The 24361-nt window shown below is 44.7% G+C and overlaps 1 protein-coding gene across 1 annotated transcript in view; it reads left to right on the top strand.

Annotated features, from left to right (window-relative positions):
* Positions 1–24361, top strand: part of LOC126328376 (uncharacterized) — a 58053-nt gene that overhangs the window by 4074 nt on the left and 29618 nt on the right. The window contains exons 2-3 of the mRNA XM_049996030.1: positions 3673–3765; positions 20702–20849. Of these exons, the coding sequence (XP_049851987.1) occupies positions 3673–3765; positions 20702–20849 (241 nt within the window). The remainder of the gene's footprint in view (positions 1–3672; positions 3766–20701; positions 20850–24361) is intronic.

Raw genomic sequence — 24361 nt, 5'->3', positions numbered from 1 at the left:
GTCACTAGATCCTCTAGCTTGTAGCGTAAAATGGCAATGATAAGACCTTCAGAACAGCACGCGATTGCAGACGTTTTGCTTCACGGATGTTTAATGGTTGATTAACACGTTTTACAGTGAGTCTTAACCACGGATAAGCGGTAATCTTGTAACAGTATTACATACCTCAACAGCTCATGGCTTGTTCCGCAAGCTACTGTACAGTGCGTAACGGAGGGTATTTCGCACCACTGTTAGCTATTTTCTGTTATTATTTTCGCGCATTGGGCGATGAAAAATTGACTATTTACATTCCTCTGTAAGCGCCCTAATAACTCACCTTGTTCTCAAAATCCGTACGATGGAGGCATCGCAGTTATCACAAAGTCTTCCTTGAATACCGTTACCCTAAATACAGTTATCATTTTCTTAGGGTCTTTGTCCCACTTCACCGCAGGGTCGACCTTGTTACTGTAGATTCGGCGCTGTTAGTGCGGAGGGTGGACGGATGAGCTTCCTGTCGCCACGCCGTACCTCCCGGGACGGGATTAGTGTGCCCCAGCTGTCTGCGTCTAGTGTAAGCCATGAAAGAGTGTGAAAGTTTTCAAATGTCTGCGAGGCGTGTAACTGAGGTGGGACATACGGACCATCCCGGTATTCACCCAGTGGAAAAACCGCGTAAAAATCACGCCCAGGCTGGCCGGTACATGTGGCCTCGTCGTTAATCCGCCGAGCGGATTAGATCGGGGGCCGGCGCGCCTACCCGAGTCCAGGGAGCACCGCGTTAGCGCCCTTGGCTAACCTGGCGGGTCGTTTATCTAAATACAATATCTGATCAAAAGTATTCGTACACCAACATTTATATGGAGTGTGTCCGCCCTTCGCCTTTACGGCGGTTTGAGCTCTGCTAGGAACATTTTCGATATGTGAATATCTCTCTCAAGAGCCGAAACTAGACATGATAGTGATGCTGGACGCTTAGGTCTAGAGCCAAGTCGAAGTTCTGACTCAAGCCTTTCATTGGGTTCAGGTAGGCACTCTGAGCAGCCCAGTCCGTTTTCAGGAATGTTTTTGTCCACAAATCATTGGCTCACAGACGTTGCTGTATGACGGAGTGTATTGTCATGTTGATACAAATAATCGTCGTCTCTCATCTTTTTCTCTACTGTACGCAGTTACATTGCTGTAAAATGAGATTCTACCGCATTTAGGTTTTCCTTAAGCGCAATAAGGGGACTACACTCTAACCACAAAAAACATCTTTGTACCATAAACCTATCTCCTCCATGCTTCACTGCAGGCACCACACATTGTGGCAGGTGACGTTCACCAGACATACGCCAAACCCACATCATTCCATCTCATTGCCACTGGTCATAGGGTGATTCATCACTCCAGTTCAGCCGCTTCCAATCGTCCACCGTCCTGCGACATCGCTCTTTATACCACTTCGTGCGTCGTCTGGCACTGACTAAGGCAACGTGTGCCTTACGAGGAGCCACTCAACCATTGTACTCTATTCTTTTTTAATGTCTGTCCACAATCGTTGTGCTATCTATACGTCTAGTAGCACTTTGGAACTCACGAGTGATTCCTTCCATCGAATTTAATCGATCTGTACAATCATATTCCTTAATGCTCGACGATCCCTGTCCACCAGTACAAGACGTCTGCCGGGTCTCAGTATCGCTTTGGTAGTTCCTTAGCGTATCCACTTCACAGTCACTTCACCAACTGTCGACTTGGACAGCTTCAAACTGGGTAAAATGTCTCTGATGTATTTGTTACTCAGATGACATCCTATGACTAGTCCACGTTGAAAGTCACTGAGCTCTCCAGACCGAACTGTTCTGTTATCATTGCTTTTCTACTGGCAACACGTACTCCCAGCCTGTTTCTACTCTGGAGGGTCCAACTCCCGTGACATTTGGTGCTCAGTTCCCGAGACATAGCTGTGTCCAGATACTTTTTATCAGATTATTCTCAACGTGGTTTCATCAGAACACCGTCGCTCTTCCTCCAGAGATTTTGATGTAAATTCCCCGAGCAATTCTTTACATTTTCGTATGGGCTGTGTCGACCTGCTAGGTTCTATCAGTGCATTTCTTAATTCTTTCAATGTCTGCTTTTATGCCTACTTAAAGGGGACGCCAAACACTGGAGCAAAACTCTACAGGTGAAAAGTATTTAAACCGACAAACTCTAAAGTCATTTTTTCCTATGAGAAGTATTTAAACCTGTGGAGGCCGTATTATGCTCTTCAGTTGTTAGAGGTCCGTACTACGGTCTTCAGTTGTTAAAGGGCGTATTACGCTCTTCACTTGTACGCAACTGCTGTCCACCAGTGTAGTAGTGCATTGTCTCTGTTTACTAATGGAGTGAGTACACTGACATGCTTGGTGCGTACTACGTAGCGCACCACAACGGAAGAGCTGCACAGCGGGTTTATCAACAACAATATCCTAATCGCCGTATCCCGCATCATACGACCTTTGCTGCTGTGTACCAAGGTCTGCGTGAGACCATGTCATTTAGCAGATTACCTGGACATGGACACCGTCGCACGGTAAGAACGTTGCAATTTGAGGAAGCTGTCCTGCTGCATTTGTGGAGCGCGATCCTTCAATCAGCAGTCGTGCAATTGCACGTAACATGGGGACGAATCAGACGAATGTAAGAACAGTCCTTCGGGAGCAATTGTTACGTCCATTTCACTTACAGCGTCTCCACAACCTGGAACCAGTTGATTATCCACCCAGAGCACAGTTTCCGCAGTGGTACCTGGGACACTGTGAAATGCATCCCACATTTCCATCCTCTGTGTTGTTTACCGATGAAGCAACGTTCGGGCGTGATGGAGTCTTCAACATGCACAATTCGCATGTTTGGAGTGAGGATAACCCACATGCCACAGTCACTAGCGCTCATCAAGTGCGGTTCTTCGTTAATGTGTGGGTCAGTGTTGTTGGGGGCCGTATCCTCTACCTAGGCCATTAAATGGCAGGCACTATTACAATTTTCTCACCAGAGCATTGCCAGAATTGCTGGAAGACGTCCCGCTCCCTATAAGACAACGCATGTGGTTCCAACATGACGGAGCGCCGGCACATTTCAGTCATCGTGTGCGTCGATTCCTGGACCGGCGGTTCCCAGAAACGTGGACTGGCAGAGGTGGTCCTGTACCATGGCCTGCTTGATCCCCAGATATGTCCATGTGGACGTTTTTGTTGGTTTAATTAATTTCTCACCAGAGAAATCTTTCTCTACCGGTTTAAATACTGCTCATACGAAAAAATGACATTAGAGAAAAATATTTGTGTTGATGTCCCCTACAACCTCCCAGAGTTTGTCGGTTTATATACTTTTGACCCTGTGTAATTGGTCCCACATGCTTCTTGTACGCGATCTCCTTCACAGATGCACTGCACATTCCAAGAACCCTAGCAACAAATCTTTCTTTTTCTGTCACTAATACTGATTTCACGTATTCATCCTGTTCAATAGCAATTTTTAGTATGAGCCTAAATATTTAAAAGACGTGACGTACTCTGGACGTTTGCCACTGTTGTTGCAACCGGATACCATCGGTGTCACCCTCTCTGTTCATGGTGCTGATTTGATTCTTGTCCTGCAACACTCATCTGCAAAGTAGACTGTCACATCAATGAAATGGCTGCGTCTGCTTATTTTCAGCCTCCTGGTTCAAGACTTGCAGCGGGAATGATCCCAATCTGAATGAGTGCATCAGGCAGATGATTATGGAGACAGTCCGCAAATCAAAGGATGGTGAGTATAGAATTCCTCTTTACCTGTAATTGCAGTTTATAAATTTGTTGTGTCTGTAATGGGAACTGTGTAACTGAAGCGATATTTTATTTCCAACAGATCTGGGAAAAAATTTTTATACGTTCCTCTTACTAATGTAATTTACCAAAACGTCGAAATTATCTCATTTTGCTAGTGCTAGATTTATTGGAAGTTACTAACACAAGGGTTCTTTTAGAGATGGTAACAGTGCGTTATATGATCTGGAAGCTGACTATATAGGAATGAGTTAAGCTTACGAAACTTGGAGTACCTAACTGATGCATGTATAACTAAGACGGTTAGAGTTGTAACTGCTGTTCTTGTTCACACAAAAATTAAGTGCGATATATACGTTAATGTTTCCCAAACAAGCTTTTGATTTTTTGTAAGCACTGCAGTGATACTAAGAGTTGGAATCTTAACTTGATGAGTCTCAATATAAAACAAGTGCCACACTGTAATTTGTACTTATCATAGGCATGTACACCAAAACACGCCAAAGATGATATCTTTACATCTCTCAGCAAAATGTACAAGTGTGAGTTAAGAAAACTTTTATCTTTACAGTGCCTGAGGCACACGCCAGGATCGGTCGTAAGACTATAGAAAGTAACTTGACCTTGTTTTTAGTGAGTTTGACATCAGCATAAATAACCCTCTCATAGATAGTTGAGGATATCCCAAATTGAAGCAGAAAATAGTGGTGATTTGTTCTACTGAAAAATTAAGTTCTTCTCCTGAATTAACTTTCGAGCCATTTAAATCTTAAAAAGATGTAGTAGATATTCACAGAAGCTTTTTTGAAATAGTTATATATTCATTCCATGAATCGGTTTTGGAGCCTTTATAGGATCATCTTCAGATGGTTTTCCAGAAGTTAGATAGCTGTTAAGCATAACGCTGGGTACTGGCTTATGACAGTATGGGCGGGGTTTTGTTGTTAGTTTCCATCTGTCTGCTTCCATTGTGATGACCAATTTGTATCACATCATACACTTTTACTCAATATGTATGCAATATACAGCATGATAACGAAACTTTGCCAGCATCCAGCATGCGCTATACAACAGTTGTATAGCACGTGGTGTGGGACTTAGGACGAACGTATCCGTTACGAAAGTGCGTCGTAATTTGGCATTAACGCGCTGTGGCAGCAAACGACTTTACGTTCCCAATCAACGATGGAATTCTTCTGGATGACAACGCGCCATGTCACTGGGGCACAATAGTTCGCGACTGGTTTGAAGAGCATTCTGGACAATTAGTGCGAATGATTGCCCACTCACATCGCCCGATATGAATTCCGTCGAACATTTATGGAACATAATCGAGAGGTCAGTTCGGGCACAAAATCCTATTACCGGCATCAATTTCGAAATCCCGACCGGATAAGGAGGTAGTATTCAGTGGTTCTGCATGGGAGTTCCGTCGGCTTCATGAGTCCATGTCACATCGACTTGCCGCGCTACTCCGGCCAAGAGGAGGTCCGATACGACATTTGTCACCCCAGTGTATGTCCGCCTTACAGAAATCATCTTTGAATAGCAGCTTTGTTAGCCAATATGGGTGGCGTCTGCAGCCATCTACGAATTCACCTCTTACCCTTTCTTGTTTTGATCTTCCTTCCCGTGGCTATAAATATTTAAAAAATTCAGGCTCTAAATTGCGTCTCGCTGTAGCTACTGCCTCCGTTTTCCCCACATAGTATTCAGCTGCCTGCAGAATATACAAAGTAAGTCGTTTAGATTGATTGCATGAGTTACAAATACACCCTCATTCTTTCCGTACATTGTCCGTGATTTGAATGGGGGGAATGACTAGAGGAGCACAGCTGTGAAGAGAGGGACCAACGCGGCAGGCCGTTGCGACACCAGCGCCACACCAGCTGGGCAGCGCTCGCTGGCCTCAACTCTCAAGGCTAACCACCTCGCCAGGCGACTCGTACACCTGGTCCCATCGAGTTTTACGACTGTTTTCAGCAATATCGTCTACAGTCTTTAATGGAAACGCATAGCCCTACAAATCTAAGTTTGTGCCTGAGGGGCCGAACTGCATCTTCGAAAGATCTGAAGAATATTATGCCTAGGACTTAGTTCCTCGCCGGCATCTCGTGGTCGTGCGGTAGCGTTCTCGCTTCCCACGCCCGGGTTCCCGGGTTCGATTCCCGGCGGGGTCAGGGATTTTCTCTGCCTCGTGATGGCTGGGTGTTGTGTGATGTCCTTAGGTTAGTTAGATTTAAGTAATTCTAAGTTCTAGGGGACTGATGACCATAGATGTTAAGTCCCATAGTGCTCAGAGCCATTTGAACTTAGTTCCTCACTCTTTCGGGTTCTTTATAAACAAAAGTTTTATAACAGTAAACTCGACAATGTACTGCATGTCACTTAGTATTGCGCCCACTTCGAAACCCATTTTACTATTAAGTACCGACGTTCAATGTACACTGGTGTGAAAAAGAAGTAACTTTCGCATATGTATCACTGATAAGTAACACAGTTCTATAAAACTTGGAACATACATAGAAAGAACTGCTCCAGTATAGTACAAAAGATAACTGGAGGAAATATGCAGTGAGATGGATAGGAAATGACGCTCGTATTCAAAGAGACAGTAACCACAGTTCTGCGTTTTAATTACTGTATAGTCTGCAGTTCTGTTTTCTTTCGTGTGGTTAGCGATTATTACTGTTGCGGTCATATGCTTGCTGAGTTGGAGACTCTTCGCTCAAAGCTCCGGGGGATGCTGGCTTGATGCAGACTGAGGCTGTTGCCAATGGGCATCACTATAAGGGAGGGGAGGGGAGGGGGGACGGCAAACATGTTGTTCTGATGTCCAGCAGATCCCACGTATCCCCTACTGTGAGCGTCCCGGTTACAGCATGCACTGAGGATGGCTCCTCGCCCGCCGTCGAATGGGAAGTCGTTTCGAAGTGTAGCAGGCAACGAAAGATTTGTGTGTGTGTGTGTGTGTGTGTGTGTGTGTGTGTGTGGGGAGGGGGGGGGGGGGAATCGAAAGACTTCTGCGGAAGGGGGGATTGAAAGACCACCCTGGTTCGTCTAACCAACGGGTTTCAGGAGCTATCTGGGGCTGACAGACATCCTGAGCCAGATGCAATCGCTCGCCCTGTTTCAGAGAAAGTCTCTCGGCCTGGGCATTCACTGAGGGGTGGGATTACTGATGGTTGGGAGTTCCAATATCAGGCGAGCAATGAGGCCCCTTAGAGATACGGCTGCAATCTCGTGTGCACCCTGTGTGCATGCTGGGTGGAGGTATTTCAGATGTGGAGCAGGTGCTTCTGGAAGCCTTGAAGAGCACAGGGTGCAGCCTGCTGCAGGTGGTGGCTCATGACGATAGCAATGATGTGTATCTCTTCGGATCGGAAGAGCTCCTGTCTGGTTTCGGGCGGTTAGCTGAAGTGTTCAAGACTGCCAGGCTTGCTCACCAAATGAGGCAGAGCTCAGCACTGTTGACAAAATCTATTGCACATCTTTGGTACAGAGCCGAGTACAGGGCCTGAATCAGAGGCTTATGCTGTTCTGCGACCGTGTAGTAGACTACAGATTTCTCGACTTGCACCATAGAGTGGTGGTGTTCCGGGATCCGCTTCATACATCAGGGGCACACTACACTACACACAGGAGGCTGCGAGGGGTAGCGGGGCCTTTGTGGAGGGGATTTGGCGGCTCTTTTAAGTTAGAGGGTCTCGGGAAACTACAGAAATGCCGTCAGTCTAAAAGGGTGCAGGGAAAATACAGGAAAAGGGTAGTCATAATAACAATCAGTACCGTAACTGTAAATCATCGTAGCTGCCTTGGGAAAGAACCAGAGGTCCAAGCGCTAATACAAAGCACAACAGGTGCCGTAAGCTGGCTAGAGATTGAAATAAGTTCATTCGAAATTTTTACGAAAGACCTAACGGCTTTCAGGAAAGATAGATTGAATACAGTTGGAGCCGGCGTGTGTGTTTCTGCTAGAGGTAATTTACCCTCTAGCGAAATTGAAACAGTTAGTTCCTGCGAGTTTGTTCGAGTAGAGGCTATATTGACAACCGAAATAAATTAATAATTGGTTCCTTTTACCATCTCCCAGATTCATATGTCACGTTGCTGAGCAGTTCAAAGAAAAACTATCATCTCAAACAGGTACTCCGTTAATACAATTATAGTCGGTGGTGATTTCAACCCACACTCGATTTGTTGTCGAAACAACACGTTCATCGCCGGTTGTAGGTATAAAATAGTCCGAAATTATATTAAATGCTTTATCGGAAAATTATTTTGAGCAATTAGTTCAGGAGCCCAATCGAAGTGTAAATAGTTGCGAAAACAGTTGACCTTCAAGCAACAAATAATTCTGAGCAAATAGGGAGCATCATGACGTATATAGGGATTAGTGATCATAAGGTCGTTGCAAGAAGACTGCCCACGGCAAGATCGAAATCCACCATAAATAAACGCAAAATACATCTATTTGAAAAGACAGATAAATATTCGCTTCACCTCTCCCCAAGGATCAGTCTCCACACATTTCTAACTATGTAAGCTCGAAACGTAGCACGCATTTCAATGAGAGATGCATTTAATAGCTCCCACGTCGAAACTCTTTCTCGAAATCTGACAGAAAATCCAAAGAGATTCTGGTCGTATGTAAGATACATTAGTGGCAATACACAATCAATACCTTCAATGCGACTGCAGTGGTAATATCACCGATGACAGTGTCACTAAAATGAAGATATTAAAAATAGTTTTCCAAAATTCCTCCACAAAAGAAAACGAAGTAAATGTTACAGAATTTGGATCAGGAACAGCTGCATACATGATAATCTTAAAAGTAGATATCCACAGTGGAGATAAACAGCTTAAGCCACTTAATAGAGCAACTCTTCCAGTCGAGATAGTATAGTAATTAGGTTCTTTCAGAATATGCTCACTCAATAGCCCCATACCTAGCAATCATATACAACCGCTCACTCGACGAACGAACAGTGCCAAAACACTGGAAAGTTGCACCCGTCACGCCAACACTCAAGAAGGGAAACAGGAGTGCGAAAATAAATCCGTTGCATTTCGTCACACGATAAATAACGTACTCTTAAAGGCTGTCGATTCAACTAAACATCTAGGAATTAGAATTTCGATCAACTGAAATTGGAACGATCACACAAATGATGTTAGACAAAGGCAAACGAAAGACTGCATTTTATTGGTAGAACACTTAGAAGATGCAAAAGACCTACTAAAGATACTGACAACTCGCTTGTCCGTCTTCTGCTAGAGTATTACTGTCCGTTATGAGAGCCTTACCGGATACGATTGCCTGAGGACATCGGAAAAGTGCAATGAATGGTAACTAGTTTTTCGTTATCGCGAAATACTCGAGAGAGTGTTAAAGGTATGATAAGCGAGCAGAGGTGGCACTCATTAAAACAAAGGCGTTGTTCTTTGCGGCGTGATCTTTTCAGCAAATTTCAATCATCAAATATCTCTTCTGAATTTGAAAATATTGTGCTGTCGCCTATCTATATCAGGAGAAATAAGAGAAACCAGAGCTCGTACAAGAAGCTTAAGTCTTCTGTTCCTTCCGTGCGTTCTTCGACACGTAGTCTGGTGTGATTCGAAGAAACTTGTACTGGGCACTTAAATGTGGATTTCAGAGTAGCTATATACACACACCAAAAAGGGTTTTGCATCACCTCGGTTCCGAGGGTTCCGGAACCGGTACGGAAAATTGGAATAGAGGTCAACATAAATATCATTTCCGCCCTTTTTACTGCTCATGAAAACCACACATTGCATGTTGTACGACCATACAGCGAAACCTTCGGAGGTGGTGGTCCAGATTGCTGTACACACCGGTACCTCTAATACCCAGTAGCCCGTCCTCTTTCATTGATGAATGCCTGTATTCGTCGTGGCATACTATTCACTAGTGCATCAAGGCATTGTTGGTCCAGATTGTCCCACTCCTCAACGGCGATTCGGCGTAGATCCCTCAGAGTGGTTGATGGGTCACGTCGTCCATAAACAGCCCTTTTCAATCTATGCCTCGCATGTTCGATAGGGTTCATGTCTGGAGAACATGCTGGCCCCTCTAGTCGAGCGATGTCGTTATCCTGAAGGAAGTTATTCACAAGATGTGCACGACTGGGGCGCGAATTGTTGTCCATGAAGACGAATGTCTCGCCAATATGCTGCCGATATGATTGCACTATCGGTCGGAGGATGGTACTCACGTATCGTACAGCTGTTACGGCGCCTTCCATGATCAGCGGGGTACGTCCGGCCCACGTAATGCCACCCCAAAACAGCAGTGAACATCCACCTTGCTACTCTCACTGGGCAGTGTGTCTAAGGCGTTCAGCCTGTCCGGGTTTTCTCCAAACACGTCTCCGACGATTGTCTGGTTGAAGGCATATGCGACACTCAACGGTGAAGAGAACGTGATGCCAATCCTGAGTGGTCCATTCGGCACTTTGTTGGGGCCCATCTCTTTCCCGCTGCATGGTGCTGTGGTTGCAAAGATGGACCTCACCATGGACGTCAGGAATGAAGTTGTGCATCATGCAGCCAATTGCACACAGTTTGAGTCGTAACACGACGTCCCGTGGCTGCACAAAAAGCATTATTCAATATGGTGGCGTTGCATGTCATCGACAGTACCTGGAGACGTCTGGACACTTCCCTCGTTGAGAGCCCTTCCTGGCACAAAGTAACAATGCGAACTCGATCGAACAGCGGTATTGATCCTCTAGGCATGGTTGAGCTACAGACAACACGAGCCGTGTACCTCCTTCCTTGTGGAACGACTGGAACTGATCGGCTGTCGGACCCCGTCCGTCTAGTAGGCCCTGTTCATGCATTGCTGTTTACATCTTAGGGTGGGTTTAGTGATATCTCTGAACAGTCAAAGGGACTCAGTCTGTGATACAATACGTACAGTCAACGTCTGTCTTCTGAAGTTTTGGGAACCAGAGCGATGCAAAACTTTTTTGATGTATGTAGGTCTAGATGTAAATGTAGATGTAGACAATAATTACAATGAAGTCACGGAGATTCGTGGTGATCCCCTGGACATAACAAAAAACGGAACATGCTCTGCATCCTGCCCACACGCTGGCCACAATGTTGGTAAGGGGTTCTTGTGGCAGGGCGTGCCATCCCTCCACCAGTGTGGCTCACAACTGCTGGATGGTCTTTGGTGCATGTGAACATGCTCCATTGCGTCTTCCCAACACACTCCTTGTGTTCTCGATGGGACTTAAGTAGGGGGAACGCACAGGCTAATCCACCCTCTCGTTACAAGAACTCCTACGGCTGCGGCTTCCAAAAAAATGAAGTCAAGGCCGAATACACTCTCGAAAAGACGCACAAGGAAAAGGAGTACAGCGTTACAAAATGTTGACCAGTGATTGTACTGTATTCGAAGTTTTGGACGTCAGTACGGCCATGGAACATTTCGTTCCTCCACACCCAACCGGTCAAATTCAACAGTGTTCCTGGGTGTATTGCGTGTTTCCAATCTCTCGCCATATGAGGGTACGTCCAGACCCTCTACTCAGACGGAATCTTGTCTCATCCGACAAGATCACGCGACCCCATATCTCGTTAGTCCAGTCCGTGTGCTCCGGGCACCATCGCAATCGTTGGCGCCTAAGTGCGGGAACCAAAGGAACACAACACACTTGTCATCGTACAAAGAGACCACCACTGAGGAGCTGAGACTGCGTGACTTGCAGTCCCGGGCATGATGGGAATTAGTATGGGCATGTATGGTTCGGCTTAGCGACGAAGCCCACTTTCATTTAGATGGATTCGTCAATAAGCAAAATTGGCGCATCTGGGGGACTGAACGTCCGCATTTCGCGATCGAGAAGTCTTTTCACCCTCTACGGGTGACAGTGTGGTGTGCAATGCCCAGTCATAGGATCATCGGTGCCATATTCCTTGATGGCACTGTCACTACCAAACGGTACATGAAGATTTTGGAAGATGATGTCATCCCTATTATCCAAAATGACACTGATTACTACAAGATCTGGCTCATGCAAGACGGAAAATGGTTCAAATGACTCTCAGCACCATGGAACTTAACATCTGAGGTCATCAGTCCCCTAGAACTTAAACCTAACTAACCTAAAAACATCACACACATCCATGCCCGAGGCAGGATTCGAACCTGCGACCGTATCAGTTGCGTGGTTCCAGACTGAAGCGCTCGGCCATCGCAGCCGGCTGCAAGACGGAGCTAGACCCTACGGAAGCAGTAGAGTTTTTGATCCCCTGCAAGAGAACTTTAGGAACCGCATTTTGGCCCAGGTGTAGCCAGAGGCCACTGACTCTGGCCTCGATTCGCTGCCATATTCTCAGGATCTGAACACATCCGACTCTTTTCTTGTGGTGCTATATTAAAGACAATGTGTACAGAAATAACCTCAAAACCATTGCCCAGCTGAAAAAAACCGTTAATGAAGTCATCAACAGCATCGATTTCCGACACTTCATCGGGTCATGATGAATTTCGCCATTCGTCTGCGCCATATCATTGCCACTGATGGTAGGCATGCCGAACATGTCGTGACCTAAATCCGAATATGTGTAGTGACGTTTACATGTTGAATAAAGAGTCTGCACGCCGTAGTTTGTAACTAATTTTATTTTTTTGTATATAGTTCAATAATTGTCACTCCGTAAGAAGGTAAGGTAGATGGTAGCCAGCATGTCCCTCGGCTGTTACCGGAAAGCAGCCTGTGTCGAATCAGTGCTACTGAGCGGCCGGATACGCGAACGATTCGCTGGCAGTGGCGGTGGCGCGGTGGCCCAGTCCGCGACGCGACAGGTGAGTGGGTCAGGGAGACCGCGTGTCGGACAGCGAAAGTACCCGCAAACCGTGCCGAATCCGGACCGCAGGTATCCTGTGGTGGCGAGGTCGAAAGTGAAATGGAGAAAGCAATAAAAATGTGACAAAGAGCTGCAGCTAGGCATCCAAACGAATCTAGAAGAGCTCCAAAAGACTTAGTTCTGGAAACATTTTCCTTGAAAATTGCAATCGTAAGCTGTTCTTACTAAAATGCTGCTTTGAGTGTATATATTACTACGACTGTTTCTAATCCGACGTTATTGGATTTGACTGCTGAGAAGAACAGCTAGCCCTTGACGTCGTGTGTTATGCTGTTTATAGCATTGTAAGTTGCAGAGTGAGGGACAGAAAAGTGAGGCAGCAATTGACAAAAGACTGAGACAGTGTGGCGGCTGATTCGCTATGTTATTCCATCTTTACAGTGAGAAATCGGTACACTGAGTTAACAGGGACACCAACGAGAATTTTGAGAATAAATTAAAGTTCACAGATATTAAACAAAAACTTTTAGGTTTGCCGATGATATTGTAGTTTTGTCAGAGACAGAAAGGGATTTGGACACTCAGTTAGATGGAATGGAGAGTCTTGATAAGGTGTTCTCAGGTGAAAATCGAGAAAATTAAAACAAGAGAAAAAGAGTGTAGCCGACTTAACTCACGTGTTTATGGAGGAATTAGATACAGAAAAAGACATTAAAAGAAGTAGACGAGTTTTGCTATTGCGAAGGAAAATATAGCTGATGATGACAGAAGGAGATTTAAAATGTAGACTGACCACAGCAAGAAATACTTTTCTCACAAATTGACGTTTATCATCAATTCATACAAATTTAAATCATATGAAGTCTTTCCTGAAAGTATTTGTGGAGTGTGATCTTGTATCTCAGTGAAAGGTGGAGGACAAACCTACCAGACATGAAGAGTATAGAAGTCTTTGAAATGTGGTGCCAGAAAACAGTACTGAAGTTTATATAGACTCATCAGTAACTAACAAAGAGGTACTAAATGTGACTGGTGTGAAACGAACTTTATCATACAATTTGACTAAAAGAAGAAGTAGTCAAAAGAACACATCCTGACGCAACAAGAAATAGTTAACTTGGTAATGGAGGGCAGCGAATTGTAGAGAGAGACACCAAGGCTTGGATACAGTACGCAGTTTAAAACGAGTATGCCGGCCTATGTGGCCGAGCGGTTCTAGGCGCTACAGTCTCGAACCGCGCCACAGCTACTGTCGCAGGTTCGAATCCTGCCTCGGGCATGGGTGTGTGATGTCCTTAGTTTAGTTAGGTTTAAGTAGTTCTAAGTTATAGGGGACTGATGATCTCAGCAGTTACGTCCCATAGTGCTCAGAGCCATTTGAACCATTTTCAAACGGGTATAGGTCGCAATAGTTACGTAGATGATGAGATTCGTATAGGATAACTAACGCGAAGTACTGTATCAACTCAGTCTTTCGACTGAGGACTACCACACGGGACTGTCCGTTTGCAAAGTACTTATTCTTATTTAACACTCGTAGATTTTAGGTTCTTGTTTCGTTGCATTATGACATTTAATGTGGCAACATCCGAACCAAATAATTATCTTTTGCTGGAAGAAATAAGTTTACGATGATATGCTGTCCACATTTACACTTGAGTGTCCCTCTGTTACAGTACCAGTTTTTAGGCAGTCATTGCCTAGTCCGAAGAAAGTTTTGGGGACTAAAGATGAAATTTTTAATAGTTACAGTAAACAGGATACTATTGCTTCCGTTCTGCTTGACGCGCTCTTTCATTACCGAAATTTTGGTCCCTATCCAGTCGTGGATAAACAGCTCTCTGACACTCTAAAGCCATTGCTATTGAATATTACCGACAAAATACGCCAGCGGAAAAGTGCTCCTAACGGAGCACAAGAAGTGCAAATATGACATTGCCTATTTAAAAGACTCTGACTGAAAAGTGGGGTACCAGCTGCCTCATTTTAGCTTCCTGAGCACCTTCAAAAATTTTCCCAAAAGACTTACCATGCAAATATATTCGCTCTCTTTCTCAAATACAGCTCCCTCTAAATCTCACAAGTTCCACCAACTGTAACTCGCTGACTTTCATTAGCTCATCGCTGTAAGTCGCACCATACCCATCCACCCCCACTGGCCCACTATCATTTATTCAGCTCAAATGGTTCAAATGATTCTAAGCACTATGGGACTTAAGATCTGAGGTCATCAGTCCCCTAGACTTAGAACTACTTAAACCTAACTAACCTAAGGATATCGCACACATCCATGCCCGAGGCAGAATTCGAACCTGCGACCGTAGGAGCAGCCTAGTTCCAGACTGCCGCCGTCTCATTCATTCCTTCTCATTTCTGCAGTCTCTTCTCACTTTCACCACCTCATCTCTCTTCCTCGTTGTCACTGTCACAGACTGTCTCTCATTATCATTCACTCTCAACCATATCCACTTTCTCCTTTTCTTTATTCCTGTCACACTGGCACTGTCTCCTTAATTCTTTTCCTGGCATTGGTCTGTCACTGTCACCTATGTGCCACTGTCATTGTGCTTTCTCTTTCTCTTACGTTTCCATTGTCCTCCTCGTTCTTTCTATACCCCAACCACTGTCAGACTATTTTCCAGTATTTATTACTTCTGCTTCTTTCCCACGGCTACAGTCTCCTTCTCTCTCAGCACAAAAAAAACGCAAACTAGTCTGTGTGCCAAAATTTTTGGTAAATTTTTAAAGGAGCTGAGGAAGGTAGAATGAGGCAGCTGGTACCCTACTTTTCAGTCATGTAAATAAATAAGCACATATTTGCATTTTTTGTGCTCTTATACGAATATATTTCCCCTGGTTGCCTTCTTTTCCCTGGTACAGCAGGGCATGTCCCTCATATTACACGAAACGTATTGGTCAGTAAAATATTCATAATTTACTTACGTGATACTGAAACAACACAGTACTAATTCTACGCGTCAGACAGAATTTGTCGGGCAGAAAATTTTACTCGTTTCGGTACTTCAGTATGGGATTCCCAGAATCCTTATGATGATAAGAGGTACACTTTTCATCGTGTTTCTCCGTGCTATGTTTTCGCTTCACACCGGATTTTACTCACGTATTTTTCATGTGCAAGTAGGGTACCTTTGAACCTTTGTATGACGGAAACGGGTAATGTATCAGTCAGATTTTCAAAGCTGGTCGAGCTGAGAGCTTAGGAATATACCGTAAAAATTGCACTAATTTTGTGTAAATTGCCGTCCCACAATTACATAGAATGAGACGTGAATATTTATGACCGAAGGCGATCTTTATTACATTTTCTGTGCAGTTTTATTCTTGATAAACCAAACATTTTTGTTCAGATTCCTGTTGATACTACATATAGCAGTTACATCCCAGCTTGTGGTTTCCAATTTGCGATTTTTTTTCATTCCACCTCTGTAAGAGATACTATTTTTCCTCTTGATTTCATCCAAATATGTCCGGTATGTTACTGAGCCCTCGCCATTAGACATGCGTTGAAGTGTGTAGCTACAATGAAACGACTACCAAATTTAAACGGCCAACACGACGACACAGTCGAGATTATCTGGAACCTCCTGTGGTGAGACATTTCGGGTAAAGCCGCCACCTCGCCGGTGGACTCCGAGCACGAGGTGAAAGCCTCGGGCGGTCTCCCAGCTGTGGTTGGTCGCCAGTCCATGGCCGGCAGTGTGGCTGAGAGCATTGCCTGCGGTGCGGTGGAGTACCACTCAGACGTGTCAAGGCGAACGTGTTCCCTGCGTTGCGACACAAAGTGGAGACTCCCTAACACCAGGCACCACGGTTTACAGCGCATACAAAGTATCGCAGTCGTTTCTCGCTTCATCAGGCTATCATGTTGTGAGCTGAGGTGACTAACACATTTTGTACAAACTAAAGAATTCTTCAAGAGTTGGCAGGCAAATGATAGGTGACACGAGTTTGCAATAGTCTCTTACAACTTAGCCAATACGACCTTAAGGCAAAACAGTGGTAGATGTTAAATATCTGTCAGGGTGCTTTCAGATCGCAATGGCCAGTTGGTAGCATAAGGACTGCTCTCATTCGGATTTAATGCGTTCACGTAGTTGCCACGTTAGTAAGTGAGTTCGTTAGTGCGGATATCTGTTAAGTAGTTGTACTCATTAGCCAGAATCTGTAAATATAAACATAAACGCCTAATATCTCCTCGGAATAGTGGAACCCGCTTCTTGAAATGATTAGCGATATTTTATACAGAAGTTATCTCCTGCATTAAAATGTTAGTCGCAGCTGCTGTAGCCATATTTGAGAGAAATAAGACAGTTTCGTAGCTTGTCAGGGAGTGCGGAGGTATTTTAGGATAAGAGACATTTGTGGCAGAAGCTACTATAACGTTAATTACCTGCGTAGAACGCTTGACGTCGTCACGTCGTCTAGGATCGACGCTAGGAAACGGAGTCAGCAAATGAGAATCGAAGGAATGAGATATGACACAAAATAACTGCAGACATTGGCTGAAAGCCGGAATTTATTGAAATTAATGTGGAAAGTTGTCCGTCCCTGGTAGCTGAATGGTCAGCGCGACGGAATGTCATACCTAACGGCCCGGGTTCGATTTCCAGCTGGATCGGAGGTTTTCTCCCCTCAGGGACTGGATGTTGTGTTGGCCTTCTCATCCTCATTTCATCCCCATCGACACCCAAGCCACCGAAGTGTCGTCTACTAGAACGACTTGCACCAGGTGACCTGTCTACCGGACGGGAAGCCCTAGCCACGCGGCATTTTAATGGGGAAAGTTGAAAATCTACGGCAAACCGGGAGTCGAACCCAGGTCTGCTGGCTTACTAGGCAGATACTCTAACCACGAAACCATGCGCACTCGTCATCATTCCAAATGCACGGGCTACCCTAGCATACCTCCCGCCACACCAAAATTCTCAAGTTAACCACACTACTAGCGTAATGCTCCTTGCCCATGATCTTCACTAGTCGCGGCATTTTACCGATTCCCGTAAGAGTTCGAGCCCCGCGTACATCTGCATGTACTACATACATAGAGAGAGAATGAGAACCTCTGACTCCTGTCACGAGCTTCCCGCCAGTGTGTCTCCATTTATACTCAGCAGGCGTCGAGGTCGCCTGCGAATCCGGCAACAGCTCTTTCCAGAGCGAGAATGTTAACAATTAATCCCTATTGACATAAAATTGTTAACAGTAATTAAAATACAGATATTGAACCTAGGGATTTTGTGTCCTGTGTCAGACTTAGTGGACGACTGTGAGTCCCGTATCAAATACAATAGCAGTTTCGCAATAGCAGCGCCACCTCGCTAGGTAGACATAAATCTAAGTCTACAAGATGTCCCAGCTTCCGCAGTCTAATGAAACTGATCTACAATTTTACTCGGGCAGTCTCTCACCCTTTACATTTTTACTCTGTGAGTTCCTGGGTGAAACGTGTTTGTAAGAGTGTCGCCTCTGCATTTACGTGGCAGAAGGACTCTAGCAGACCCAACTGTGCATACTATTTCCATATTTTTGTAGCCCTGAAGAAAAACATTCGTGCTCCTCGATTTACTTCGAACGAAGAGATGGGAGCCTGGGTACAATCGTGTTTGAGAAGGCAACAGCAAACATTTTTTTCGTAAAGGCGTTGACTGTCTTCACTCACAGTGGCGTAAATGTATTAACAGTTACGGTGATGACTTTTGAATTAATGAATAGTTAACTCACTGTTTTCCCATATGTGTCTCATTTGACAGCTCCTTTACAAGCTCTTAGTGTACTTAGAACCTCATTTTACTCTTCCACTTAAGATAAATCCACTGCGGTAACAGAAGTCATCCGATAGCGATCTGGCCGTATCCGCGTAGAGTTGTCAGTACTAACAGACAAGCAACACTGACTGAAATAACCACAGAAATCCTTGTTGAACATACGACGATCGTGTCCGTTAGGGCAGTGGGGTGAAATGTGGCGTCATCGGGCTGCGGTAGCACACGACCGACGTGGTTCGAATGGTTCAAGTGGCTCTAAGCACTATGGGACATAACATCTGAGGTCATCAGTCCCCTAGACTTAGAACTACTTAAACCCAACTAACCTGAGGACATGACACACACCCATGCCCAAGGCAGGATTCGAATCTGCGACCGTAGCAGCAGCGCGGTTCCGGACTAAAGCGCTTAGAACCGCTCGGCCACAGCGGCCGGCCCGACGTGAGTGCTTTTGCTAACATCACAACATCCCCTTGCAACGCCACTCCCAGGCTCGCAACCATATCGGCTGGACCCGACGACTGGAAAATGGTGGACAGGTCAGATGATTCCCGATTTCAGAGCTGATGGTAGGGTTCGAGTTTGGCGCAGTTCCCACAAAGCCATTGACACAATTGTCAACAAGCCACTGTGCAAGCAGGTGGGGTTCACATGGAATAGAATGAGCCTTCTGGTTCAACTGAACCGATCATTGATGGGAAACGGCTGTTTTGCAGACCATTTAAAGCCATTCCTAGAGTTCATGTTCCCAGAAAACGATGGAATTTTTATGTATGACAATGAACCATGTCACAGGCTCACAACTGTTCGCGAGTGATTTGAGGAACATTCTGTACAATTCGAGCGAATGATTTGGCCACCCATATCGCCCGACATGAAGTCGAAAGAGAGTGATGCTCTAGGTGATTAAGGGTATGAAGAGAGTAAACATCAAAGGTCATCAGTCCGAAATCTCTGTGTACCTCATCTGGCTGCTCATAGAGTTAATCCTATGTGCATGTGTGGAAAAGCGCCCGTAACGTTTGCGTAACGTGTTTCATAGCGGAACTTTGATATCAGATAGGTATTCACCTAGTGAGATGTGGTAAACCGCCTAAAAACCACACCGGAGCTTGGCGGATTACCAGCCCTCGTCGTTCATCTGCGAGTAGGCTTCTATGCGAGTCATTATCGCCTTACCGAGTCCCGGTTAACATGGGCCGATATCCGGGCTGATAAAAGACAATGACCTGCTCTATTTTTCTAACAGTTAGGAAGATAAATAGGTACAGGGCACACAATGGAACAGTAGTAGGAAATATTTCATTATCTGGTGTCTCATTCGTTTTCAGCAGCTTCAATATCTTCGTAACACGCGATACTTACAATATTAACAACATGCATAGTGTGGAGATCAAACGATTATACCCTACAAGCGCTCTAGCTGCTCAAGTGCACATTTAAACGTGAAATCTCAAATTTAGTCTTTCTTATTGTCGTATTTAGTTCAAGAGGATTTTTTTTTTTCTACACAGTATGGGATTTTCCGCACGACTAAAATATTCTACGATTTTCTGAAAGATCTTTTGCTAAGGGCTGATCGTTCGAACGTAGACGTTCCAGTTCATGTTTAGGATTCCCTAACTCTCGGCTCGGTTTCATTTTGATCTTAATCGCGAGGTTCGTCGCTAATCCTGTGAGGCAGACTTTCAGCTTCTGTAAAGTGCACGTAGCGAGTTCGAATCTCGCCTGGAACATAAGTGTGGCACATAAACTTGCCGTTGCTGAGTGTATACTTGCTTGCTGAATATTTACTCATTTTTATAGGAATACGTCTTCGAATGCAATGCCCAGTATAATGCAAGCGTGAATGAAGAATTTTCCACTATTATTTGAATTTTTTACATTCAACTGGCCTATTTCAAACCGTGTATCATTTTTAAGCGAACACTGTACATATAGCTTTGTACATAACCATTTTGCGTTAACGCGGGGTGCAATGCTCGCTTACGATTGACCTAACAAACGTAACTGGTCAATTGCAAATATAAATAATAACTTCACAGCCCGCTTTCATGGAGACTATGAGAAGTATAATATTCTCAAAACAGGGAATCCACCCGGCGGATGGCGACATATATCTGTCCTGCCTCATTCGTGGTTCTCATATGCTGGGAAATGATGTTTACACGTTGCACCTCTGTGGTTATTTTCGACACCGGAACTGCTCCTGTCTACGGAGGTTTCTAATTCTGAGAAGGAGAGTGGTGAGCACACATAATATACTTACCTTGCTCTCAAATGCCGTAGGTATTCCTGAATTGGGTGCCCCTGCCAGTGACCCGTTCCTAGTACGAGAGATGCTGCTGGAGTACCAGCAGGGCGACGTGGAGGGCAAGGTGCTGATCAAGAACTCTCTCGTCCACGGCCTCAGCGACGTCATCGTGAAAGAGGTCAGGTACGTGCAAAACGCCTTCGCACTTACGTTACGACAAAAGGTTTCCATTTACATTTCCTCGTGAAAACAAAGCTACTGAATCGAAGACATCGAAGGCTTGGCATATTTCTAGTGAAACACATGTCATCTTCTCAGTCACTTCCTTTTTACGTGATTTACAGACAACCTCCACTTTTTCTTTCGTCTGTCAGGTCCCATTTTCTCTTATTTATATTTTACAATGAAAGATAGAGTTACTCTGTCCGAACCTTGCTGACCTTACTACATTGTCTCTTGTTTTCCACTAAGGAACACATATTTCACCAAAAACTCCGACATATTATCTTATAAATATTCTAGTTTTGAATTATGTTGTCATCTTCAGATACGTCACAGCTGCTTGTAGCCCATAGACGTCCTCTCGACTAACAAACATGAGAGACTGTCAGACTTCAATCTAAAACGATTAAGGGTATTGTTCTTAGTAAAAACAATTGCACAATGTTAAGCCTGCTATCTTAGGAGAAAAAGGTTGTTGATCCACAGCCCACCGAACACGTCAGACGTGTTCAGTACAAATGTTCGCACATGCAATGAACGGAGAACGCTACTCACGATGATGGTCGCAAGATGTACCCCTTCAGCAGTCATTCGGCACTTGTACCACAGACCATACACTATTTGATCAAACTTAACTGGACACCTATTAGTGGACATAAGTACGCGCTGCATCCATTCTTCGTCTTCATAGCGTCTTGAATTCGGCTGGTGACTCAACATTCAGAGGGGTGTCTGAATGTCTCAGGAGATATGGCAGCCCATTCATCCTCATGAGCCGCATCCGAAGGTAGTGTTTCGGGAGCTCGGATATGTAGCCAAGTCGACGTTGTAACTCGTCCCAAAGGTGTTCTATTGGGTTCAGGTCGGGACTCTGCAAACTGCATCTCTATGGTGAGAAGTAAAACATTTTGTAAATTGCGTTCATATCCATATGCATTTTGCGTTTCCTTGACCTGGAAAAACTTCCCCATATTGTAACACCATCTCCTACGCACGTCACTGTTGGCAGCAGACATTATGGTGGGTAAGACTATCCCGACATTGGCCAAACCCAAACTCTACATCTACATGGATATTCTGCAAATCACATTTAAGTGCCTGGCAGAGGGTTCATCGAACCCCTTCACAGTTCTCTATTACTTGAATCTCTTACAGCGTGCGGAAAGAGCGAACACCCGTATCTTTCCGTAAGAGCTCTTATATCCCTTATGTTAACATCGTGATCGTTTCTCCCTATATAGATTGGTGTCAACAAAATATTTTCGCATTCGGAGGAAAAAGTTGGTGATCGGAATTTCGTGAGAAGATTCCGTCGCAACGAAAAACGCCTATGTTTTAATGATGTCTACCTCAAATCTTGTATAGTTTCAGTGACACTCTCTCCCCTATTTCGCGATAATACAAAATGTGCTGGCGTTCTTTAAACTTTTTCGATGTACTCCGTCAATCCTATTTGGTAAGGATCCCACACCGCGCAGCAGTATTCTAAAAGAGGACGGACAAGCGTAATGTAGGCAGTCTCCTTAGTAGATCTGTTACATTTTCTAAGCGTCCCGCCAATAAAACGCAGTCTTTGGCTAGCCTTCCCCACAACATTTTCTTTGCGGTCCTTCAATTTAAGATGTTCGTAATTGTAATTCCTAGGTATTTACTTGAATTTACGCCCTTTCGATTTGATTGATTTATCGTGGAACCGAAGTTTAACGGATTCCTTTCAGCACTCATGTGGATGACGTCACACTTTTCGTTATTTAGGGTCAACTGCCAGTTTTCGCACCATACAGATATCTTTTCTATATCATTTTGAAATTTGTGTTGATCTTCTGATGCCCTTTTTAGTCCATAAACCTTCGCACTTTCGTTACGACAAAAGGTTTCCATTTACATTTCCTCGTGAAAACAAATCTACTGCATCGAAGGCTTGGCATATTTCTAGTGAAACACATGTCATATTCTCAGTCATTTCCTTTTTACGTAATTTACAGACAATCTTCACTTTTTCTTTCGTCTGTCAGCTTCATCTGCGAACAACCTAAGACGGCTGCTTAAAATGTCTCCCAAATCGTTTATATAGATAAGGAACAGCAAAGGGCCTATAACACTACCTTGGGGAACGCCAGAAATCACTTCTGTGTTACTCGATTACTTTCCGTCAATTACTTCGAACCGTGACCTCTCCGACAGGAAATAACGAATTCAGTCATATAACTGAGACGGTGTATGGATGCAGAGTCTCGCGGCGATAACATTGAAAAAATGTTCTCGCGTTTCCAACTCCGTCAATTGCTTAAAACTACACGAGCTTTCGGCCAAGCACTCTTTGGCCATTGTCAAGTGGTATGACTGCCAGTGGGCTGTTGGTGCGCCCTTATATACGCTAGCTGCCGGCTGTGACGTCACTGGTGCCAGTGACATTGCCATATATGGCATATTTTGAGTAGGCGTTCGATTTGCCCTCTTCAACCATGCGATCGTTGGATTCCATGCAGCCCTGAGCTGCAAGCCACCGTCTCTATTTAGGGTGTTTGCGGTAATTTTTATTTCAATAGATTCCTTTATTAAACTGTCCCAGTTAAGCAATTGTCGCGGTTGGAAACCCCAGAACATTTTATTCAACTGAGACGATATTCGATAAGCACGCAATTTCGCTATAAGCCGCTTGTTTGGTACTGTGTCAAAAGCCTTCCGGAAATTCAGAATACGGAATCAATCTGAAATCCCTTGCCAATAGCACTGAACACTGCATGCGCTTAAAGAGCTAGTTGTGTTTCCACAAGAACGAGGTTTTCTAAATCCCTGTTGACTGTGTGTCAATAGACCGTTCTCTTCGAGGTAAACCATCCTACAATTGGACTGCCATAGGACGCAGGGTTTTTCATCGGTTCATATCACTCATATCCAGCCATCTGTGATCCAGTGGCATCGGTCTTTACGCCGCTTCAAGCATCGCTTAGCAACAGCTACAGAAATGTATCGCGTATGAGGATCTGTTCGATCACTGTACCGCATTCTTTTTAACTTCCTACGAGCAGTAACTGTGCTACCTGAACTGCTGGTACCACTTTGGAACTCACGGGTGATTCCTTAAGCTGATTCAGTGCAGTTTTTACACCACCCTTCTCAGTCCTCGGCATCTCCCCGTCCATCAGTACATGGGATCTGTCTGGTGTTGGTTTGGCTGTAGTTGTTCCGTCGTGTTACTGCTTCATAGTCACTTCACCAACAGTCAACTTGAGCATCTTTAGAAGGGGTGAAATGTCCCTGATGGATTTTTACTCATATGACATTCAGTGACCACGGCAGGTTCCAAATCATTCAGCGCCCCTGACCGATGCTTCTCTACTTCCTTCCTCCTTTTATACTGGGGTGTCTGACACTTGTGACGTATTACTTATGAGTATCGGAATAGTTTTAACCAAACTGTACAGTAACGGCACATCATAATAGCGCCTGTCTTCCGCCTCTGTTCCTTC

Source organism: Schistocerca gregaria, chromosome 2 (assembly GCF_023897955.1).
Source record: "Schistocerca gregaria isolate iqSchGreg1 chromosome 2, iqSchGreg1.2, whole genome shotgun sequence".
Taxonomy (NCBI): Eukaryota; Metazoa; Arthropoda; class Insecta; order Orthoptera; family Acrididae; genus Schistocerca; species Schistocerca gregaria.
The sequence above is the reverse complement of the archived record's forward strand: the minus strand, read 5'-3'. Positions and strand labels throughout refer to the sequence as shown.